Raw genomic sequence first — 20,057 nt, 5'->3', positions numbered from 1 at the left:
CCCATATTTCAGCATTTTGTCATCTGGCATACTCGCACACATACTTACTCATTTGGACAACTTGGGTGTTTTTCTCCAAAGAGAGAAAAAAAGTCAGCCTCTCTTTCTCTCTCCGGTTTTTCCCCACTAGGAACACATGCACCATGTATCGGTTGCGTTGTGGGTCCCATTCAGGACAGCTGCACTGGCTGGCTATCCCTGAGATCTCCTCTATGCCCGCATACGTGGCCCTCGCACCCATGCATACACACACTGCGAGGCCATAAGTCACCCTCTCTACACCACCTCCCCCCTCCCAAATACAGACATGTACCCATGTCATCGCAGCTCTTGTTCCATCGTCTCGGTCCTGTTGTGCCTGAGCTAACTCCACCATTCACTCTGTTTCCATACATTCCTCCTCCCCGACCCCCCCCCCCCACCCCCCGTCCCCCATTTTTCTGTCACTACAGCTGTGTGTCAGCTGTCGGCCTGTCCCAGTCTAGTCAGAGATGAAGCCGAAACACAGAGGGTCTACAGGGAAGACAGCCTGGCCCCTCTGTCTCTCCCAGCTGTCACACCCACTTCAGACTTCCACTTATCATGAGGTTTCTTTCCTCCCTCTTGCTTCACCACTGGAAGTCTCCCTCGGACACGTTCAAAAGTAAAATATGCGCAAGGGATAGAGCAAATACATGTGTTTGTTTTTGCTGTATGATTCACTTATTTGTTCGGTAAAATTATGTTGGTGTTGTCAGACAAAAAGCACACACGTTTTTTGGGGAGGAAAGCGGTAAAGTACATCTATGCTCATTCACCAGTTTATTAGGTACACCTAGCTAAAACTAATGCAGTTTAATCCAGTAGCCTTGCAGTAAACTGATGAAGAGATGTTGATTCACCTTATGGTCATTTTGGAGGCTGCAGTTTGTTGTTTTGTTGAATTGTATTGCATTATACTGAGAGGTGTTTTAATATTTTGTCTTATTTTCCACCTCTTTGTATATCACAACATAATTCAACAGCACCACAGACTGCATCCTCCGAAATGATCATTTAGTTGAATCGACACCTCGCTAAAACCTTCATGAAGGTAGGATTTACTGCAAGGCTGCTGTATTAGACTGCATTAGTTGCAGCTAGGTGAACCTAACAAACTGGCAACTGAGTGTAGGTGTTTTGGTAAGTTTTAAGCTTTAAAGGATCTTTAAAGTCACACAGCAATACATGCAAAATCTCTTTGACGCGGTGTTACGACCAAGTCATTTACTTTGTACTAAACTAGCACACACCATGTCTGTGTCCCCATTAACTCAAGAAAATGACATCTGTCTGTTCTCTCTCGCTCATTGGCTTTCATTTCTTCAGTCTTTCAGCTTCATCTGTTTATTTATTCCAAACAAGCATCTCCAACCGGGTGCTCTAAATATGCTCTGCCCTATTAAGGGAAAGTAGGTTTGAAATCAGTGATTTGGAGAAAATATCGGCATTTCAAATACAGAAGGAAGAAAATTCTCTGGGAGTAAATGGGGCCGGCTAATTATACCATCCTCAATTACCAAGCTGGTTGCACCCTTTGTAAAGGCAGCAAAGTATTATTGTATCGCGACATTCTGCTGCCAGAGAGAAAAACAAATAAGCGTGTGAAAGTGGCCTTTGTTGTATGGCTTTGTGCTTGCTCCTCTGGGGTTTGGCCCATTGCTGAGCAAAACGCTGAGAAGCAAATGACTGTGAGACATGCTACGTGCTTTGGACTAAGAGGATTTGATTGAGAGAGTTGAGTTATCGATGGAGATGGCGAGTCTGTGAGCCCAGCAGCCTCAGACGACAGATGTATGTGTGCGAGTGAAATGTATATGTGGGCATGAAATTAAAATCATTTGCTGTTCGATGTTGGTTGGTACAGTTTCAACAAGCACAGAGAAGAATCTGCATGTGGATGTAGATCTAAATATATGTTTTTCTGCGACAGGTATGCCTGTGGTCATCAGCGCGTCTCCGGACAGGTAACCAGGTGTGTTGCTGCTGTCATGGCCTTGCCAAACCTGCTGCTGTTTCCCGTCACTGTGCTCACAGTCCTGGTGGCGCTGGTGTCGTCTTCAGCGGACCATGAGTGGCACTTTAACCCAGGTAGGATGTCATATACACGCATGCAACAGAGAAAACGTCTAAATTGGTGATGGATAAATTGCTCGTCGTTTTTCTCCCAAAAAAACACCACATTTGAAACAGCTTGGCAGCTGGCACTTGTTTTTTATTCCCACAAACTCAGACATGATTGCATTTTCAAGCCTCTTGCCCTCTTCTTCCCGTCGAGTCCTCGCGTCCACGGGCACAGCAATCGTCCACCCTGCTGCTCCGACATTCTCCTCACATTCTCAGATCAGTAAGGCTCATTCTCCGTCCGCTATCAACAGGCTATCCTGTGTCCTCTCCCTGTCTGCCAGCCATCCGTGTGTAATAGGAGAGTGAGATAGCTGGGCGGTCCCCCCCCCCGGCTCGTCAAGACCGCTAATGCACAGGCAGCTCATGAAAGTGTCAGTCAAAATGTTGGGGAAGGGAGCGCATGAGGGATTAGTCAATGAGAGCCAACCAGGTGTAACCAGAGGAGACTGTTTGCAGTGCGGTCGACCTTCTGACTGCAGCAGCTAGACTGTGAATGAGACTAAGGCTGCAAGTATTGATTATTATTTTAATTATAAGGTGATTTTTTTCCCCGGTTCATTGCTTAGTCTTTAAAAGAGAGAAAAAGAAGCAAATTCTTACATTTGTAGAAACTGGAGCCATCGAATGCTTTTGCTTGATAAATAATAAAAAAAAGATTTATTGATTTGATTTTTTTTATTCCTAATTAGGGCTTAAACAATTGAGAAACAAAAGTTCAATCAATTAGTTAATCGACAAAAAATGTAGCTGCAACTGCAACTCATGTTCTGTCGATCCACCACTTTGGTCCAGGCTGAAATCTCTACTACTGGATGGATTGCCATGAAACTAATGACATCCCCAACCTCGGCTGTACTTTCTGTTCTAGTGCTAGTTACCAAAAGTTAGCATGCTAACACATTAAGGTAGTGAACATGGTAAACATGTTGTCTGCTAAACATCTGCATGTTAGCTTTGTGATTTCCTGGTTCCAGCTTCTCATTTTGAAGCGGCTTTCCTTTATCTTGTGTGATTTTAAACTGAACATCTTTGCAATTTGAAGACGTCATGTTGGTCTTTAGGAAGTGATTGTGAGAAATTATGATTTTTTACACATTATTGACATAATATAGACCAAACGATTAAATGATTAATTGATAATGGTAAATCATTTGTTGCATCGCTAATTCAAACTGTTGTCGACTGTCTGTTGAACGACTTATTGATTTATCGATCAATCCGGTCTGCATTACATTAATCTAGGATTTGTAGCTAGAGGGATGGAAAAGAAACAGTTGGTGACGGATGAACGGACTGTGACACAACATACACACAAACACAGACGACCACACAGTTTGTATTGTGGAAAGAACTGAATAGTGCTCGACAGTGTGAGCAGAGAGGTTTAGTGCGTGGGCTCAAGTTATATGAAAAATGACAAAAAGAGAAGGTGAAAGCAGAGGAGACAGAGAGAGGTGAGAAGATTTCAGATGGCGGGGTGTTGACTGGTGATGTGTGGTGATGATGATGATGTAATGAAATGGGCACCTGTCTGCAGGGCGTGGATGAACTGTGTGTGTGTGTGTGTCTGCTGCACCCGATGGGGTTTTTAGGGTTTGTCATCCAGCCCAGCATTCCTGTCCGCTGACTCAATGACAGAAACTGAGTTAGACGCCCACCCCACCCCCGCCTCTTTCTGTCACCCTCAGCCTCCCCTCCATATCACTGTCAGTACCCCTTTCCACTTTATCACTCCTCAAACCCTCCCTCAGCCTCTCCCACCCCCTCCACCATCTCCTCCTCATGACTGACTTCTGAGCGGATAGCTGGGTCGTTCGGTAATCCCTGCCTGGGACCACGCGATCTGGATCATTTGATAACGCTGCCGCTGGAGCAGAGTTAGCGCAGATATCTGAGACCTGTCTGTGTTCTTTCAGTCGCCCTTCGTCTCTCTCTCTTTTGTTCTCTTCCTGCAAATCCCACAGCGGTGGTAACAGGAACAGGGGCTGTGCTGGATCGCTGGAGCCCTGAGGAGGTGGCTTTGTGTGGGATGGAGAGGTAGCCAGAAAGATAAAAAGAACAAAAAGAAAAAAAAAGAAATGGCAAAAGTGTAGTCTCAGAGAAGACAGGTCACAGTGTCTCACAGGGGGTTGCTGGTTACGCTATATCTCCATTTAAAGATGCGGATAAATTTTAATGACTGTCTTTGATGTAATCACTTTTGACAGGACAAAGGGGACTAACAGGAATAAGTGATGCAAAACACTGCCATTACATTTTACATGAACCATTAGTACAGACGCCATCCCGAGAGATTCTGTAACAAATAGAGGACAGGAACAATTTACTGTAGAGATTTGTAGAGTTTTCCTCTCCCTCCCCTCACTGTCTGTGTGGGTTATGAAGCATGAAGTCCGGAAGTTTTCCCAGAGATGACATAACAACATTATGCTCCGTGACCAATGATGGCTGCTGACACTCTAATGGAAATATTAAGTTTCCCCTGGACATGTGCTCCATATGGATGAGAATGTTGCTCATGTCTCTTCTCTCTCTTTCCCTCCATCTTTTCCCCTACAGCTCAGTGCCGTTACGCCCTGGGGATGGAGGATGGCACCATCCCAGACTCTGACATTACTGCCTCCAGCGCCTGGTCAGATTCCACTGAGGCCAAACATGGAAGGTAGGAAATGTGTGAGTGTGTGTGAGAAGGGTATAAAGTTACTAATTACATAGCCACAGTAATCAAATGGCTTTTCTTCTACTCTTTTTTGTAATTCTGCTTAAAGAGGAACGTAACACCTGGCTGAAAAGTAGTTTTCACTGCTTCTTATCTGTGGTCAGAGATCTGCTCTGTTGCACCCGTAACCACACCCAACAGTGATGTCAAGGTGTACTGACACAACCTAGAGTACACGTCTACATCACTGCAGCAAAGAGAAAAGGTCAACCACTGAAGTTCAGCAAAAACTGAATCTTTTCAGCCTTCAGTTTTGTTCAGATGATATTTCATTAAAAGGTAATAGTGTAGTTTACATTGGTGCTGACCATTTTTGGATGCGTGCCGTATAGTTATTTCAGAAATAAATTTTCTTGGCAGTCATTCATCTGTTGTCATGAGATAATGGAGTGGAGACTTTTCCAATCAGTTTGCAATTTAAACTGCATTACCATGCAATGACGATGTAACATTGACATAAAATAATTCTGTTCACTGTGATGGATTACACAATTGAAGTAAGTTTCAAGCGTGTGCTTATTGCTAATTGATGTTCATACCATATAGAAATGAAAGGAAACCAGTGGAAGCCTGTTGTAAAAGTTAGAAACGTGGTTTGCCAAATTATTAGCTGTGATGTAAAGTGTATGTTATTGGTAGTAAATGGACTAAAACCCACAAAACCGCAGATATAGCACTTTAAATTTGGCTTGAACTTTATCTTTTTCAGTCAGTATGAGAAAGCTTCTTATAAAGAAAACATAATCCCATCATGCTACTTGATAGGGTGTATTCAATAGCTTGGTCCCAGAGCTCTGAAATGCCGCCCATATCTCTGATTTGTTCAGCAATTCATATACAGTAGAATATATTAAGTGTAACAAAATGGTAGTTTGGTCTGATTATCAGGCTACATAGTCAGTGTTGACATTAAAACAGTAAGGGTCGGGGTGTCACATTGGCCGTTTCACGTGACTAGTAACTGAGAAACCTTTAGTCAGAGTGGTCTTCAACAGAACTACTACTGTACTTCTATTTCTGATTTAAGTCAAGTAGCAGTACTTCTAGTACAGGAACACATGCACATGTCACTGTGGACTGATGTGTTTGTCTGCATGCCTTTCTTTTCAGTCTGTTGGCACCACGCTAAAGTAATTTGTCGGCGGTCTATTAGATTATGATAGAAGATGATAGTGTGTGTCTTTGCAAAACCCACTTGGTAATTATATTACCACCTTGTCTGTCTGGCAACGGGGTCGGATTTATGAGAGCCAAGCTAGGCCTGCAACATGCTACAGCCATGTGTAAAAGCATTCACAGGATTGTGTGTGTGTGTGTGTGTGTGTGTGTGTTGGGCTGGATCTCTTGGCTGAGTGTCTAACCATGTGGAAATGATTATTAGCCCTAGCTCTTTTTAAGAGACATCGGGGAGACACTGAGGGAGAAAGCAGAGCAGTGGACATTAAAAAAGAAAAAAAAAGAAAACAAGTGAATGGTGGATCACTGTGATGGTGTGCTCAAAGCTGGAGAGAAATTAATTTGAGGGAAGGTGTTGGGTGAAAGGAGGGACTGAGGGATGCCGAGTTGGTAGGTATTTTTGTCATGGCTTTTATTACTCTGGGGCACTGGTCTGAGCAACCACATATTGGTCTGAGCGCCCAATATACTGGTCTCAGCAAGTGGGGAAAAGATGGAGGGAATAAGGTAATTGAGAACAGGGGAAGAGGAATTAATTCTTGGCTGGTATTTAGGTAGGAAGCAAAACAGAGAAATAGGAGAACAATTAGGTACTTGGCAGAACAGTGTGCTGTAATGTTAATCCCGCTGGCTGGTGCTCACAGTGGACTGAACTCTGCTCAGCCACATTCCTCTCTTTTCTCCTCCTCATCCTCTCCTCCCTCCGCCCTGCTCCATCACAGGACACTAATGTGTTGATATCATCTCGCGGTTTCTGGCTGCATGATCTCACCCACCGAGGGAAGAGCGGGATTGATTCAAATACTAGCGCCACTGTCAGTGCGACCAAGTTGATACAGTGATTTGTTTTGGTGGTCTGAGCAGCAGCTTTCATTTTTAGAGAAGCCCCACAGTGGCCAGAGCGCGGCTGTGGCCTGGCGTCTGTTCCAAAGCTCCTCGTACGAGTTGATCCGACGTCACCAAGACACACAGCCAAGTTTGTGGTCTTTATGTGACCAGTATGTGGTGATAGTCAGGACTTTTCTTCTCAGGCTGGATTGAGGAAGGTCACAGTGAGTGAAAATGTTTTCGCGGTGCATGTGTGTGGTCATGGCAGGCCTGAGGAGCTGTGTGTAAAAATTGGTCCTGACGTTCTACACCAGATCTTGCTGTGAGGTTTGAAGAATGTGGAAGAGCTAGTAATTTTAACTCTGCTCCTTTCATCTCTTTTCCTCTCTTCGTGTGTTCTCTGTATTTTCCATCTGTCTGCAGCCTCTCTCTCTCCGTTGCCTACGGTGTGCCTTTGGCCATAGCCATCTCTCTGATTTTTCTCTTTCAGACAACATTGCCATATTTATGTGTGAATGTTTGGCTGCTAAGGAATCCAATAAGTACAGTGGTAGAGGAGGGTTGAACTGTTTGTATTGAGTTCCCAGTTGTACCTCTGTGGGCTGCCGGCTCAGTGTTGTTGTGCGCGTATTTTTATCTCTGGATGTGAAAGTTTGGGTGTGGGACTGATTTTGTTATTTGACATTAATAAGTCTGTGTTTCTCTCAGGTTGAGTACTGGAGAGGGGGATGGAGCGTGGTGTCCTGCAGGAGCCGTTTACCCCAGTGGATCTGAATACCTTCAGGTCAGATACTCTGTTCACTCTGCTCTGATTTGCTCAGTTACATTTGGAATTAGTACTCAGTACAATTATTACAATCACATAACATTTAATTTATAATTATGAAGCTGATATAAAATGTTGTTAAGACTATTATAATAGACATTTCTTCAATGAGGCTTTAATAACAGCTTTAATCCACTCAATGCCTTGCTTTAGAGTGATTTTAGAACAGCTATGATGTACTGTTGGCCACTAAAATAGAGAAGATTGATACCACTGTCATATCTGTCCACTAAATATGAAGCTAGAGCTAGAAAGCGGTTAGCTTAGCTTAGCATAAAGATTTTGTTAGTTTCATTATGGGGATATATGTGTTACTCTTAGCCCATAGCCAGGAAAACTGTTTCCCCCTGTTTCTAGTCTTTGTGCTAAGCTAAGCTAATGCTGCTGGCTGTAGCTTTAGTTTTTAGGGACAGATGTGAGAGTGGTATGGATCCTCCCATCTAACGCTCTGCAAGAAAGTGAATACGCGCATTTCCCAAAATGTAAACCTTTAAATCTACATTTAGAAATGTAACACGTTCAGCTGTTTATAGATTTTCTCAATCGTATTACTTATTATTATCTGTATGTCAATGTATTTGTCTATATTTTAGTGAGTGACATGTCTTCCAATAATGAATTTTCCTGTCTGCTGCAGGTAGACCTGCACAAACTCCACTTCCTGGCTCTGGTTGGTACCCAGGGTCGTCATGCCGACGGGCACGGCCAGGAGTTTGCCCGCAGTTATCGGCTCCGCTATTCCCGAGATGGAGGGAAATGGATCACCTGGAAGGACCGCTGGGGCCAGGAGGTAAGCGGGGTCTTTTAGCCCACCGTCTCCTTCATTTGAACGCAAATGAAGGAAAGTGACAATTTGAATGTCGTTAAATGAGCATGTGGGGAATCGACACAAGGAGCATATGCAGTTGAGGCTGACTCATTATTGATAGGAAACAGCTTAATATCCTGTGGCTGTTTAATATGAATGCCATATTAAACACAGAGGGCTGTATTATTCATCTGCATTTCATTTATTTATTATTTATTGGGAAGTGGAGCCGTTTGGCTTTGTGCCAGCTAAACTTTCTTTCTGTTCATAGAAAAGCAGCTTTCATTGCCTGAGTTTTCGACACTATGCAATGAATGGCTTACCTTGTGCAGATAAAGGCACCTATTGTGTTTGGTAAATGTCCAATATGTTCTGTGGTGAGTTCTGCTGTGTTTTGTACCTCTCCTACATGATTGCATAGGAATTTCGACCTCCAACAGCCAATGTTTTATGGAAGGAATCACACTGTTTGTTTTCCCCATTTAGTTATTATTTTTGAACGTTGCCACGCAACAAATATTCAGAAATTGCAAGCCGATGTAAATATTTGGGTGAAGGCTGCCCTTACAAAAACTGTGCTTGAGGCTCACACAAACCAGTCCTTCTTTATGCCTTTGTGTTTTAAAGACAAAGTTCAGTCGATTCATTTGGGCTCCTCTTAGATTAATAGAAGACACACACTGAATAATAAGTTTGAGCCTTCAGGCGAGATTCATTCAACCCTACAGACAACAGGGCAGACGAGCGATGTACTGTGTGATTTAATATTTGTACTTCTCTCCCCTAGGTGGTGTCAGGAAATGAGAACACCTATGATGTTGTGTTGAAAGACCTGGGCCCTCCCATTGTGGCCCGCATGGTGCGCTTCTACCCTCTGGCTGACCGGGTTATGAGTGTTTGCCTTCGGGTGGAGCTCTATGGTTGTGTATGGAACGGTAAGTGTTTGTGTGGAGGTGAAAGAGACTGCAGAGATACAAAATGCCCCTTCTTTTATGGTTACTTAGGTATTAATTTGCTCTGTATATTCTGAGACATGCCCTCCAAACTTCAGATCAAAATCAGATCACATTTCATATGGTGAAGGTGACTGACTTCACAGTCATCCCAGATTTACTCCGGTATCAAATGGGAAAAGGGGGATTTGTTCGATGGTAATGATTACGAGTGCGTGTTTTCGTGCCATACATCCCCTGCATTGATTCAAGGCATTGCATCAAATTTACAGCCCAAGTGGGGTTTGGCCGGATAAAAGAAGCCACATGGTGATAAATAGTGTTGGTCCCCATGTTTCCCAAAGCACAACACTGACTAACTGAGTATTTATGGCTGGCTCACCTCCTCTCCTGCTCCATCCACCTCCCTCAGACAGCGTCAGGCTGCCTGTAAATCAGAGTTGTCACAGAGGCTAAAAGCCCCAGTTCCCGGTCTGTGTCTTCAGGGAGACCATTTTTCTAAAATATGCTCTAATGTGGATTCTGAGGCAGAGAAGCTCAATTCGTCCACAAGCCAGAGATTATACAGAATCCTCAGAATGTCAAGTTTTACGCACATTGGGCCTCTTGTCTCATCCCACATCAGATATTATGGCAGCACCGTGTCTTTCCTGTGTTTATTGTTTTACATTCAGTTTGGACCTGCTTGACGGTCATGCACTCTCACACAGGTACATGTAACACACATTTAAGTGCATAATCACATCCACAGACAGAGCATACTGCACACATACTGTAAATCCGATGTGAAGCGTTTATTATGAGTAGCAGAGCGGCGAGCTGTAGTCCGTGTTGCTGACGTCACCTCTGTTCTCAGGGAGCGGGCTGATTAGCTGAATATTGGAGTGGAGAGGCTTGAGTTTCACCAGTTAATGGTGGCTGGGGCTGAGCAGGCCAGCGCAGCCGACCTCTTCGTTTGTTTTACTACTTTAAAAAACATCTGTGGCCATTTCCCCACGGCGGCGATTTCTGTTGAATGTTGGCTCAGTAAACGTGTAGCCACTCATGATGAAAATAAAAAGCTTTACAAATTCAAAAAGTTTGTCGTGCAGCTTGTGCATGTCTTAAATAGAAAACTAAAAAAGTGCATGTAAACAATCACATGACTAATACTGAATATTTTTTTCTCTGTCACTCAGATGGGTTGAAGGCTTACACAGCTCCGGTGGGTCACGTCATGCACCTGTCTGGCATGCCTGTTTATCTAAACGACTCCACCTACGATGGGAGCACTGAGCAAGGGTAAGATATTCAGCCACTCTTGGCTTTTTTATTTTTATGTATGAGTAAGCATCTCATCTCCATACATTCCCTTAAACACTTGGATTTCGTTTGCATGGAAATGTACAGACGCGGCCTTGAATTGCAACACCGCTTTGATCACAAGTGTTACGATCAACAATGTGGACTAAAATGTGGCTCCATCAATGGAATGCCAAAAAGCTTCTCTGCAGCACTCATCACATCTGTTAGCACTGAAGTGGGGTCTCAGCCAAATCCTGTCTTGAAAGTTTATTCTGGTGTCCGCCTAATCGAAGGGGGAATTTGAGGCATGGTTCCTGGCCGTAATGTTTTGGTAGGGAGCAAAGGCGGGGAGAACTAGGAATTGGAGGGGGTCCACACTTGCATGGCTGTGTGGTTAATGGGGCTGAAATGTTTTGCTAGCGGTTGAGCTAACACTGTTGATGTAATCCAGACGTATTTGTAGCAGATGTGTGTGTGTGTGTGTGTGTGTGTGTGTGTGTGTGTGTGTGTGTGTGTGTGTGTGTGTGTGTGTGTGTGTGTGGGAGAGAGTCAGAGGGTTTGGAGTGACACGACCTATTTGGTGACCCTGATGTGTTGCTTTGTGTCTGTTGGGGTGTGTGTTTACATGTGAAAGAGAGGAAGAGGAAAACGCTTTGTAGTTTGTGTCTGTGTGTGTGTGTGAGTATATGTGTGCCAGCATGTTTGCATGTGTATCTATGTATATATCCGTATTTATGCGTCCCTGTATGCCAGTACATGAATACATTTGTAAATAGAAAGTGACAGGCAGTCCACAGCATCCAGCATTCTTTTTGCACATTAACCCATGCAGTGCTGTGTGTACGTGTGTGCAGGATGCAGTTTGGAGGCCTGGGTCAGCTGTGTGATGGCGTCCTGGGAGGAGACGACTTCATACAAACTAAGGAGCTGAGGGTGTGGCCCGGGTATGACTACCTGGGCTGGAGCCGGGAAGCCCTTGGGAAAGGCAGTGTGGACATTGAGTTCCACTTTGAGAAACCACGTGTCTTCCACAACATGCAGGTAGGCAGTGGAAAGTTAGTGTTTGTTTCATGGTGTATGTATGTGTAAATTAATGTGAGAGGGTTATGTAGGACATTTTTATCCCACTGGAATCTCAGACAGCATGGAGCTGCCTGTAAATCAGAGAGGTCATTGAGGCTAAAAGCTCCAGGTCCCGGTCTGTGTCTTCAGGGAGGCCGTCTTTCTAAAATATGCTCTGATGTGGATTCTGAGGCACTGCAGCTCAGTTCGTCCACAGGAAAGCGATTATACAGAATGTCAAGTTTTACGCACATTCAGTCTCTCATCTCATCCCGTATCAGATTCTCGTGTTGTGTGTAAATGAGTGAGTGTTATGCAGGACATTGTTAACCTTTTGGAATCTGGGCATCCTTAGTGGTTAAGACACATACTGAACTTTACAAGTGCAACGTCCCTGATTTGATTCTGGCTGAGGACATTAGTTGCACATCATACCCCTCTCTCTCCATTTTTAAAAACAAAAGTACCAAAAACTAATCTTAAAAAAAAAAGAACAGCACACAATGCAAACTTTCTTGATGTTCCGCCTTCAGAGGAGATGATCTGATTAGATTTCGGAGCACCTTGATGCATAAATCTGCATATTAAATGAGTAAAATGGATTTTATTTTTGTGTAACTAATGAGGAGATCCTGTAAATTATTCCTGTGTGTTATGTGAAGACAAGTATGCAGACAAAGAACAATTTGTTCATTATTATATTGATTTGGTTAATGAATGATCTCATTAGCACAAGACAAGCATGGCATTGTGATTATGGCAGGACATTAGGCTGGTTGTTTCTTTTTGCAGCTGATACTGAGGCTCCTTTTAAATCCTGTAGCTCCAACAAGCGCGACCTCTAAAACAAACTCCAACAGCAGAGTTATGTATGTTTACCTCTTTTATTTTTTTTTTAAACAGCAATAACTTTGCTAATCTCCCGTCTCACCAGGAAGCAACATTTTGACTTGAATAGCTCTGCAGCCATTTAATTAGTTTTAATGTGCTGTTGTTTATCATGGGACAGTGCGTCTGTGCTCGGCTCTCTGGGTGCCACTGAGTTGCATCACAGTCTGTTTGTGCGTCTGTGTGGCTTTTGGGGTTAGTTTGTGGAGCAACGGGGGGGATGATAATATGAAGCAACCCAGTTTGAGTTATAACTGTGTTGTCACGTTGGACGTGGACTGGAATGTCGGTTTGGGTGGGATTCACCCTATACATGTGCATATTAAACAGCATGAATCCCCAGTCAGTGTTATAAAGTGACAAGTAATCATTTAGAGGTCTAGTTTTGACTGAGATCCAACATTTCTGGATGTTCTCGCTCAGCTTTCTTCACGTATTCATTATTATCCTAGTGTTTCTCAGTTACCTTTTTAAATCTTTCCCAGCGGTATTCCTAGTGTTTTTCCAAGGCTTATCCTGTTTTTCCTGCCTTTTCCCCTGTGGTTTTCCCTCGCTAACCTCAGCTGACATACACCGTTATGCTAGCCTGGCAGAACGGATATGTCAGACACACAGGTCAAATAAATAAAGAGTGGGAACCTGAACCTAATTCTGGCTTGACTTGTCCCTGTAGTTCCTTAACCTGCACCTAATCACTCTCCCAAAGGGAAATCTGCTCTTTGACCTTTTGTCAGCCGTAACCTGCACCTCCTACGGGGCCTTTAACAGACTGGGGACACCCTCTGATTTGCCTTTGTAAAGATCCAGTTCTGTCCTTTGGGAGTTTATGTAAAACTTTTCTTTGTGAGCTCATGTGGAAGACGGGGCAACTAAACAAAAAGATCAGAGGGAATTCATAATGTAGGTTAGATTTATGATGAAACAAGCGAAACATAATGAATGCAGTGTTATGCTCTCAAATTAAAATTTGCGCAGGTCATTGGAGCTGTATTCCCTGAAGGAGTAGTGAATTACCTTGGTTCTGTTGACTTATTAGACCCCCACCACTACCACCAACATACAGTGCATACCCTCACCCCTCATTAGAATCAGTTACACGTCAACTCAGCATCTGGTGCAGCTGTTCTTCCTTCCTTCTTCTCGTGTGTGTGTGTGCATTAACACGTGGATTAGGTTAGAGTGGCTGGCCTTGCAGTAAGTGTGAGGTTAATAGTTAACCAGTCAGAGCAGCTTTTGCACCATCCCTTCTCCCTTGGAGGAAAAAAAATCTCATCTATCTAATTTTCTATCTCTCCGATTTTGACCTCTCACTCTCTCATTTTAAACACCCTCCATCTTCCTCCACATCCCTCTCTTTTCTCCTCAAGCTCATCTTCCTCCCTCCAGCCACAGCGACGCCTCATATATTAGATCAGCTTTTATGGATTCTTCTCTCTTTGGCCTTTCCCTGCTTGTAAAAGCAGGGGAGATATATCCTCTGCTCTCCTCCATCGGCCTTCTGTCATACGCCTTCTTTTTATTCCACCCTTTCTGTTCCCATCCTGTTCTAATTTTGTTCATTGGTAGTCCTGCTCAGCTCGAAGTCGTGCCAAAGCAATTATGGTTGAACAGGATGAGAATGTGCCATTAATTTGTGTCTTAATTGAATCTCTTCCTGCCTCTACACGAGTAATGAATGATTAAAGCCTGGATTTTCCCTTAGTTTTGCACAAGGGTTGAGCTAATTCAGATGTGTGGATTGTTAAAGGTTTGTCATGTTGTCGTTTGTCAACATCTTTCATCTCTTCATTTTTCATTTCCCCTTTCTGCACTTATACACTTGTCTCCTTCCTCTAGGTACACAGTAACAACCGTCACACCCAGGGAGTCAGAGTCTTCAACAAGGTAGAGTGTCTTTTTAAGCCTGGCATCCTCCAGCCCTGGTCCTCTCCGGCCCTCACTCTGCCTGTGCCCCTCGAGGATCTAAAGGACCCCTCCTCACGACCAATCTCCCTCCCTCTGGGCGCTCGGCCGGCTCAGATCCTCCGCTGCACATTCTACTTCGCCGACCGCTGGCTGCTCATCAGCGAGATATCCTTCCTCTCTGGTAGGAAACAGAATTGGAGTGATCCGTTTTTTTTCATACGTAAGATATGTGTTTCTGTGGCTCTGACAGGCAGCTTTTCTTCTATAGAGGCTTTGCATGTCACACATATCCTAGCAACTATGTCTGGTCCTGGAGGTCCAGTAGAGATTTGGCTTTTCCCAAAAGATAGCTAAATATAGACAGCAGCAACAGGTCAAGAGATACCTGAAAAATATGTTTTTCTGTGGGTGTCCAATCAGCCTTCTTAACCCTTGTGTGGTGTTAGTATTTTTGTTACTCAGCCAGTGTTCATGGGTCTGGTGGACCCGCTAGAGTTTTGTGTTTTCAAAACAACACAATCAAACAATTTTATGTTAAAATACTCAACAGATGTTTACTTCATCCCAATTACAAGTCATATGAACAGCAAACATGGTTAATATTTGCCCTTTACCTTTGTTAGATCACATTTATGAATTAATGTGCAACTCGTTTTTTTTAATGAAATGTAATAAAAAAAGAAAATCAGTTATAATCAAGTGGAGTGAGTGGAAAAAAACACATTTACAAATGAAGCAAGATGTTTCACAACTATTGATTTTTATTCATTTGAACTTCATTAGACATATAACTGATTCAGGTCAGTTTACATAACACAAGTTGAACACATACAGTAACAATATCAGTCTCAACACATCAGGGATTCTGTGGATTCCCCTTTGGACCTGAAAACTCCAGCAAGGATAAGAACCCCAAAGTAGGCATGTAAATCAGTATGGTCCATCTCCTTCCACCTCTCTTCAAAAACATGCCTTCCTTCAAGATTAGTGCAATCCAGAATAATTTTCTGGATGGAATCTGGGATGAAAAGCTCAAATGAAGACTTGATGTCCTGCACACGAGTATCTTATCTTATCACATTAGCAGCTCTGCGGGGTGGCTCATTTCTTGGGCAAGAAGACCATTCAATTTCACCATTTTTTGACATCCATATTTCTTCACTTGCTATCTGGTGGGCTTGTTCTGGTCCTGGAGCTGGCTGCTGATGGGCTGGTCCCCGAGCTGGCTGCTGACGGGCTGGTCCCGGTGCTGGCTGCTGATGGGCTGGTCCCGGAGCTGGCTGCTGACGGGCTACTCGTCTTCGTTTTGGTACTAATTGGTGCTCAACCTCATCCTCTTCTTCAAAGTCACTGTCAGACTCTGAATTTTCAGAAATGTGATCTTCACATTCTGAAACCTCTTCCTCGACATCATCATCAGAAGCTTCTCTCTCTTCCAAAATCAATTGCAAGGCCCTCTCAGCAGATAATCTTTTGGCCATCTTGATCAGTTGTGATAAGGAACCACACTGGCAAAGCCATATTTATAGTGTTACGCCCCTAATTTGCAGGTGGGATAGGGTATGAGAAAATAAAGTTTGGTTCCCGCAAGACAGAGGGTAAAATGTGCGGGAATGTAAGAGCAGACAATGTTGGGAGTTGAATTTTCAATAATGTTGCAACTTTGTGTGGGAGCAGGAGGGGCAGAAAACACTATCAGTAGCCCCAGAAAGAAGGAAGACAAAGTGAAGGTACACAGGACCTACACTTTCCACACTTTTATTAGCCCCGGGTCCAGTGGACCCAAACACCCTGTATGTAATATAAATGCGTAGGGTGGGTGTACAGTATGCGGTCATTGAAAATGTGTTTTGATTTATGTTCTTCACAGAAAATGAGCCAAAGCCAATGAATTTCAGGTTGAAAAAATAATTAATCGTTTCATTTTTCTTTTGATAAAAACTGAAAACGGGTCCCACAGACCCGAACACCATACAAGGGTTAAATGCTCAAAGTAAAAGTCAAGTGAAGTGATACTCAGAAATCTGATGAGCTAGATTTGTGTCCAGACTTACTGTGACAGAATCACATTCAGAATGAGCTTTTTGTCCTTGCTGTGGGCTTTGAATTGCCAGTCTCTGGCAGGGGTTCAACAGAACAATAATGGTGTGCTCTTCAAAACACAGTTTGAGGAGAAAACATCAGAAGGGGTCATTTTTACCCAAATCCATTGATAGGTTAAACATGTCATTTTAGAAATAAATAGACCTACTGTGAACATAGATGTTATATCGGTTATTTTTATACCCTCCTAATTGATTTTAAAGAATCAGAATCAAAAAGTGTTCACTGGCCTCTGTTGTCTTGTCTTCACTATCTTCCTATTTACAGGCTGAAACGGAGCTAATAGAAAAGGGGGTTTGGATATCTTCTGTGAAGATGTGCCTATCTGATTGGAAGTCAGATAGAGGATTCCTCAGGTGCTCTCCAACTGTGATTGCTCTGACTAATTAAACTGTCCTCTCTACTCAAAAACACTGTCAGTTGTAGCGTGATAAGAATCAGCAAAGTGCTTTGTAATCACGTCGTACTCAGGTAGCTAAAATGTCCCGCCAGTGGTCTGGGTATGTCTGGTTGCCAAACTGTCGCACCAGCACACTGGTCTGCTTCTTGACGCTGGCAGAAAGATAGCATTAGGGCTGCAAACTGGAGTCTGCACCATCAAAACTACTAAATTCTTGCAGTCTAATGTTCTTATATGGCCCAGAGTCCTCTGGTACTAGAACGTGGTTGATTTTTGGCAACAATTGCACCGACCCAATAGTTAGCGAACTATCCACCAGACTAAATCTGTACAAAACAGCTGATGTCACTATTAAACTTAACAGCGAGTTCTCAGTTCTCAAAATCAACATAATTAACATAACCGCCTGTGATGAATACTGTTTGTCTGGAAACACAACCAGCAGTGACCACAACCACTGTTTCCCAACAGCAGAGGACAACCAGACAGTGTGTTGTGCCACACAAAAAAACCCTAAACATATAAAACATGATTCATTTTCATTAAATTGTCTCCCCCTCTCTTTCTCTTTTCCTCCTTATCCAGAGCCGTTTGAGGAGGATGGCACAGAGACTGATTCATTTCCTCCTAATCTTCCCAAGATTCCTACCACCAGTTCCTCTCCTCCTCCCGTCAACCACACCTCCTCCTCTCCCACATCGAGCCACAGCTCCTCCAACACCACCGCCGGCCCATCTGGTGAGTCCTGCTGTTGCCCTTGTCTTCTTCACCCCCCCCCCCTCCATGTATGGACTATCTTTCTTTCCACCAAGCATTCGTTCTCCATCGTCCCCTTTCATCACCCACCATGCTGCTTCATCTACCCCTCCTTACTGCTCTCTCCTGCCTCTCTAATTCTCCCTGATCTCTCCCTCATCACCTCTCGTCTCTGTGCTCGTCTCTTTCTCTCCAGTTGTGATGAGTATGAGCATGTCGGCAGTGTGTGCGCGTCTAAGCCATGTGTCTAAAGCAGAGCCAAAGGCAGGCAGTGCCAGAGGAGGCCCATGTCCAACTAGTCTCGGTCTTTATCAGGAGCTCTGAAATCCTTTGGCCTTGAGCCAACATTTCCTGAACTAAAAAGTCCTCACCAGATGCTTATCTTACAGATTTTATTATACTTAAAGGGCAGGAGAAATCTGGCTTGAAATTAAAGGTCAAATGTTTTGACTTATAATTCTAAAATAAAACTTTTTTTTATCATCCCAGTTTGGCTTTTAAAAAGTTGCGCACTTTTTAGGGATTTTTATTTTGATGGATGAAATGAGCCAGAACTCTGCTATCCATTATTTCCTCCTCCTCATCACCCTCTTCTGAGCCTTCACCACCTCTCTTCTCACACATTCCTCCTTTGTCCATCCCTCGCTCCTCCAGAAGCCCCCACCACCACCTCCTTCATGATGGACACCACTGGTAACTGGACGTTGTCAGGTGAGAGAGCAAAGAAAAAAATAGACGGAGAGGATGAACTGAGGCACAGGAGCTAGCTCCATCCGCTCTGGCCCTCCTCCAGCATCTTAAAACTGTCTCACTGCTCCGTAGAGAGTATGAAGTATAATGGAGGAGGGATTACAGGGACTGGCTTTGGCACTGGGCTCTTTCCCCTGGGTTTGAAGACATACAACTGTAGGAAAAACACTAACAGAGCTATAGTACATTACATTTATGTACAATAACAACTTGGCTTCCTGCGGTCTCACAAGCTGCATGTTATTTTGCGGGGGAACTGGCTCTGTTCTACACAGTTAAACAATAACAGGCCTTTTAAAAAGCTGGAAATGGTTTTCTGTGGCGTGTATGCTGCTTTGTCCTTGTTACTGGCTGTGGTTGAATGGCTTTGTTTGGGTTTATTTATCACCCGCATGGTGTTGAACTGGCCTAGAGAGAGAAAGGGGTTGTTTTCTGTTTTGACAATGTGGTGTGTAAATCTTTGGCTGGGAAATTAGTGTGTGTGTGAGTATGTGCTTGCAGGTGTCTGAGTGTATATGTATTAAAAGCATCATATATGGTATGTGTGCCAGTTTTTTGGTCTTTAACTGAGCTATTTGTTCCAAACCATCACTTATTCCTTTAAAGTGGTTTTAAGAAGTGTTTATGAGCAAAATGTACACTAAACTATACTGAGGAAACTAGTATAATTTCATCCCTCATTCAAATCAAGCATGCCGCATCTGACCTTCAAGGGAGGACAAATAACTGGGTGATTCAGATTAATAGTTGACTACAAAGCTGTTGAGAAGCAAAACAGTGTTAACATTCTGTTCTCAAAGCAGCCGTGTGGTATGAGTGGGCATACTGGATGCATACTCTCACAGACAATCCCCATCAGATGTTTAGTAAGCCTGATGAAACTATGTTTGTGTGTGTGTGTGTGTGTGTGTGTGTGTGTGTGTGTGTGTGTGTGACCCCAATGAGTGCGTGACTGCGCTGAAAGAGCTAATGCTCTCAGACTGAATAGTGCATTAACTCACGCCAGCGTGCAGTCATACACACAGAAGTAGACAGCGCTGCATAGTACTGCATAATACACATCACATCACACCCACAAATAACAGCAAGGTCTCAGACAATCAAGCATATACACATACAAACACCTAACATTTCCTCCTGTTTTCTTCCTCTAGATCCAGAATTTGGTGCTAACACTCCACGGGCGGGGCTTCCTGTCGCCAAGGATGACAGCAGTAATACAGCTATTCTGATTGGCTGCCTGGTGGGCATCATCCTTCTGCTGCTGGCTGTGATAGCAGTCATTCTGTGGAGGCAGTACTGGAAAAAGATACTGGGCAAGGTGAGTAAAGATTGAGGTCACATGCAATGTTTTAGTTTAATTTTCAAGCAGCCGTTCCTATTTGCAGTTGGTAATTTGGCTGTAATTTGACTTTGTTAAGTCTGTTCACCCACATTTTCTTATTCTATCTCTG

The 20,057-nt window shown here is 43.6% G+C and overlaps 1 protein-coding gene across 3 annotated transcripts in view; it reads left to right on the top strand.

Annotated features, from left to right (window-relative positions):
* The window catches only part of ddr1 (discoidin domain receptor tyrosine kinase 1), a 39,131-nt gene that overhangs the window by 10,437 nt on the left and 8,637 nt on the right, over window positions 1-20,057 (top strand). For 2 of the 3 annotated variants that reach the window (XM_070912451.1, XM_070912449.1), the window contains exons 2-12: window positions 1,952-2,109; window positions 4,705-4,807; window positions 7,577-7,652; window positions 8,332-8,484; window positions 9,290-9,437; window positions 10,634-10,736; window positions 11,594-11,780; window positions 14,526-14,775; window positions 17,683-17,835; window positions 18,508-18,564; window positions 19,758-19,924. In XM_070912451.1, the coding sequence (XP_070768552.1) occupies window positions 2,010-2,109; window positions 4,705-4,807; window positions 7,577-7,652; window positions 8,332-8,484; window positions 9,290-9,437; window positions 10,634-10,736; window positions 11,594-11,780; window positions 14,526-14,775; window positions 17,683-17,835; window positions 18,508-18,564; window positions 19,758-19,924 (1,497 nt within the window). In that variant the 5' untranslated portion in view covers window positions 1,952-2,009. The remainder of the gene's footprint in view (window positions 1-1,951; window positions 2,110-4,704; window positions 4,808-7,576; window positions 7,653-8,331; window positions 8,485-9,289; window positions 9,438-10,633; window positions 10,737-11,593; window positions 11,781-14,525; window positions 14,776-17,682; window positions 17,836-18,507; window positions 18,565-19,757; window positions 19,925-20,057) is intronic. The other variant, XM_070912450.1, reaches the window with a different exon arrangement.

Source organism: Enoplosus armatus, chromosome 9, assembly GCF_043641665.1.
Source record: "Enoplosus armatus isolate fEnoArm2 chromosome 9, fEnoArm2.hap1, whole genome shotgun sequence".
NCBI lineage: Eukaryota > Metazoa > Chordata > Actinopteri > Centrarchiformes > Enoplosidae > Enoplosus > Enoplosus armatus.
The sequence above is the reverse complement of the archived record's forward strand: the minus strand, read 5'-3'. Positions and strand labels throughout refer to the sequence as shown.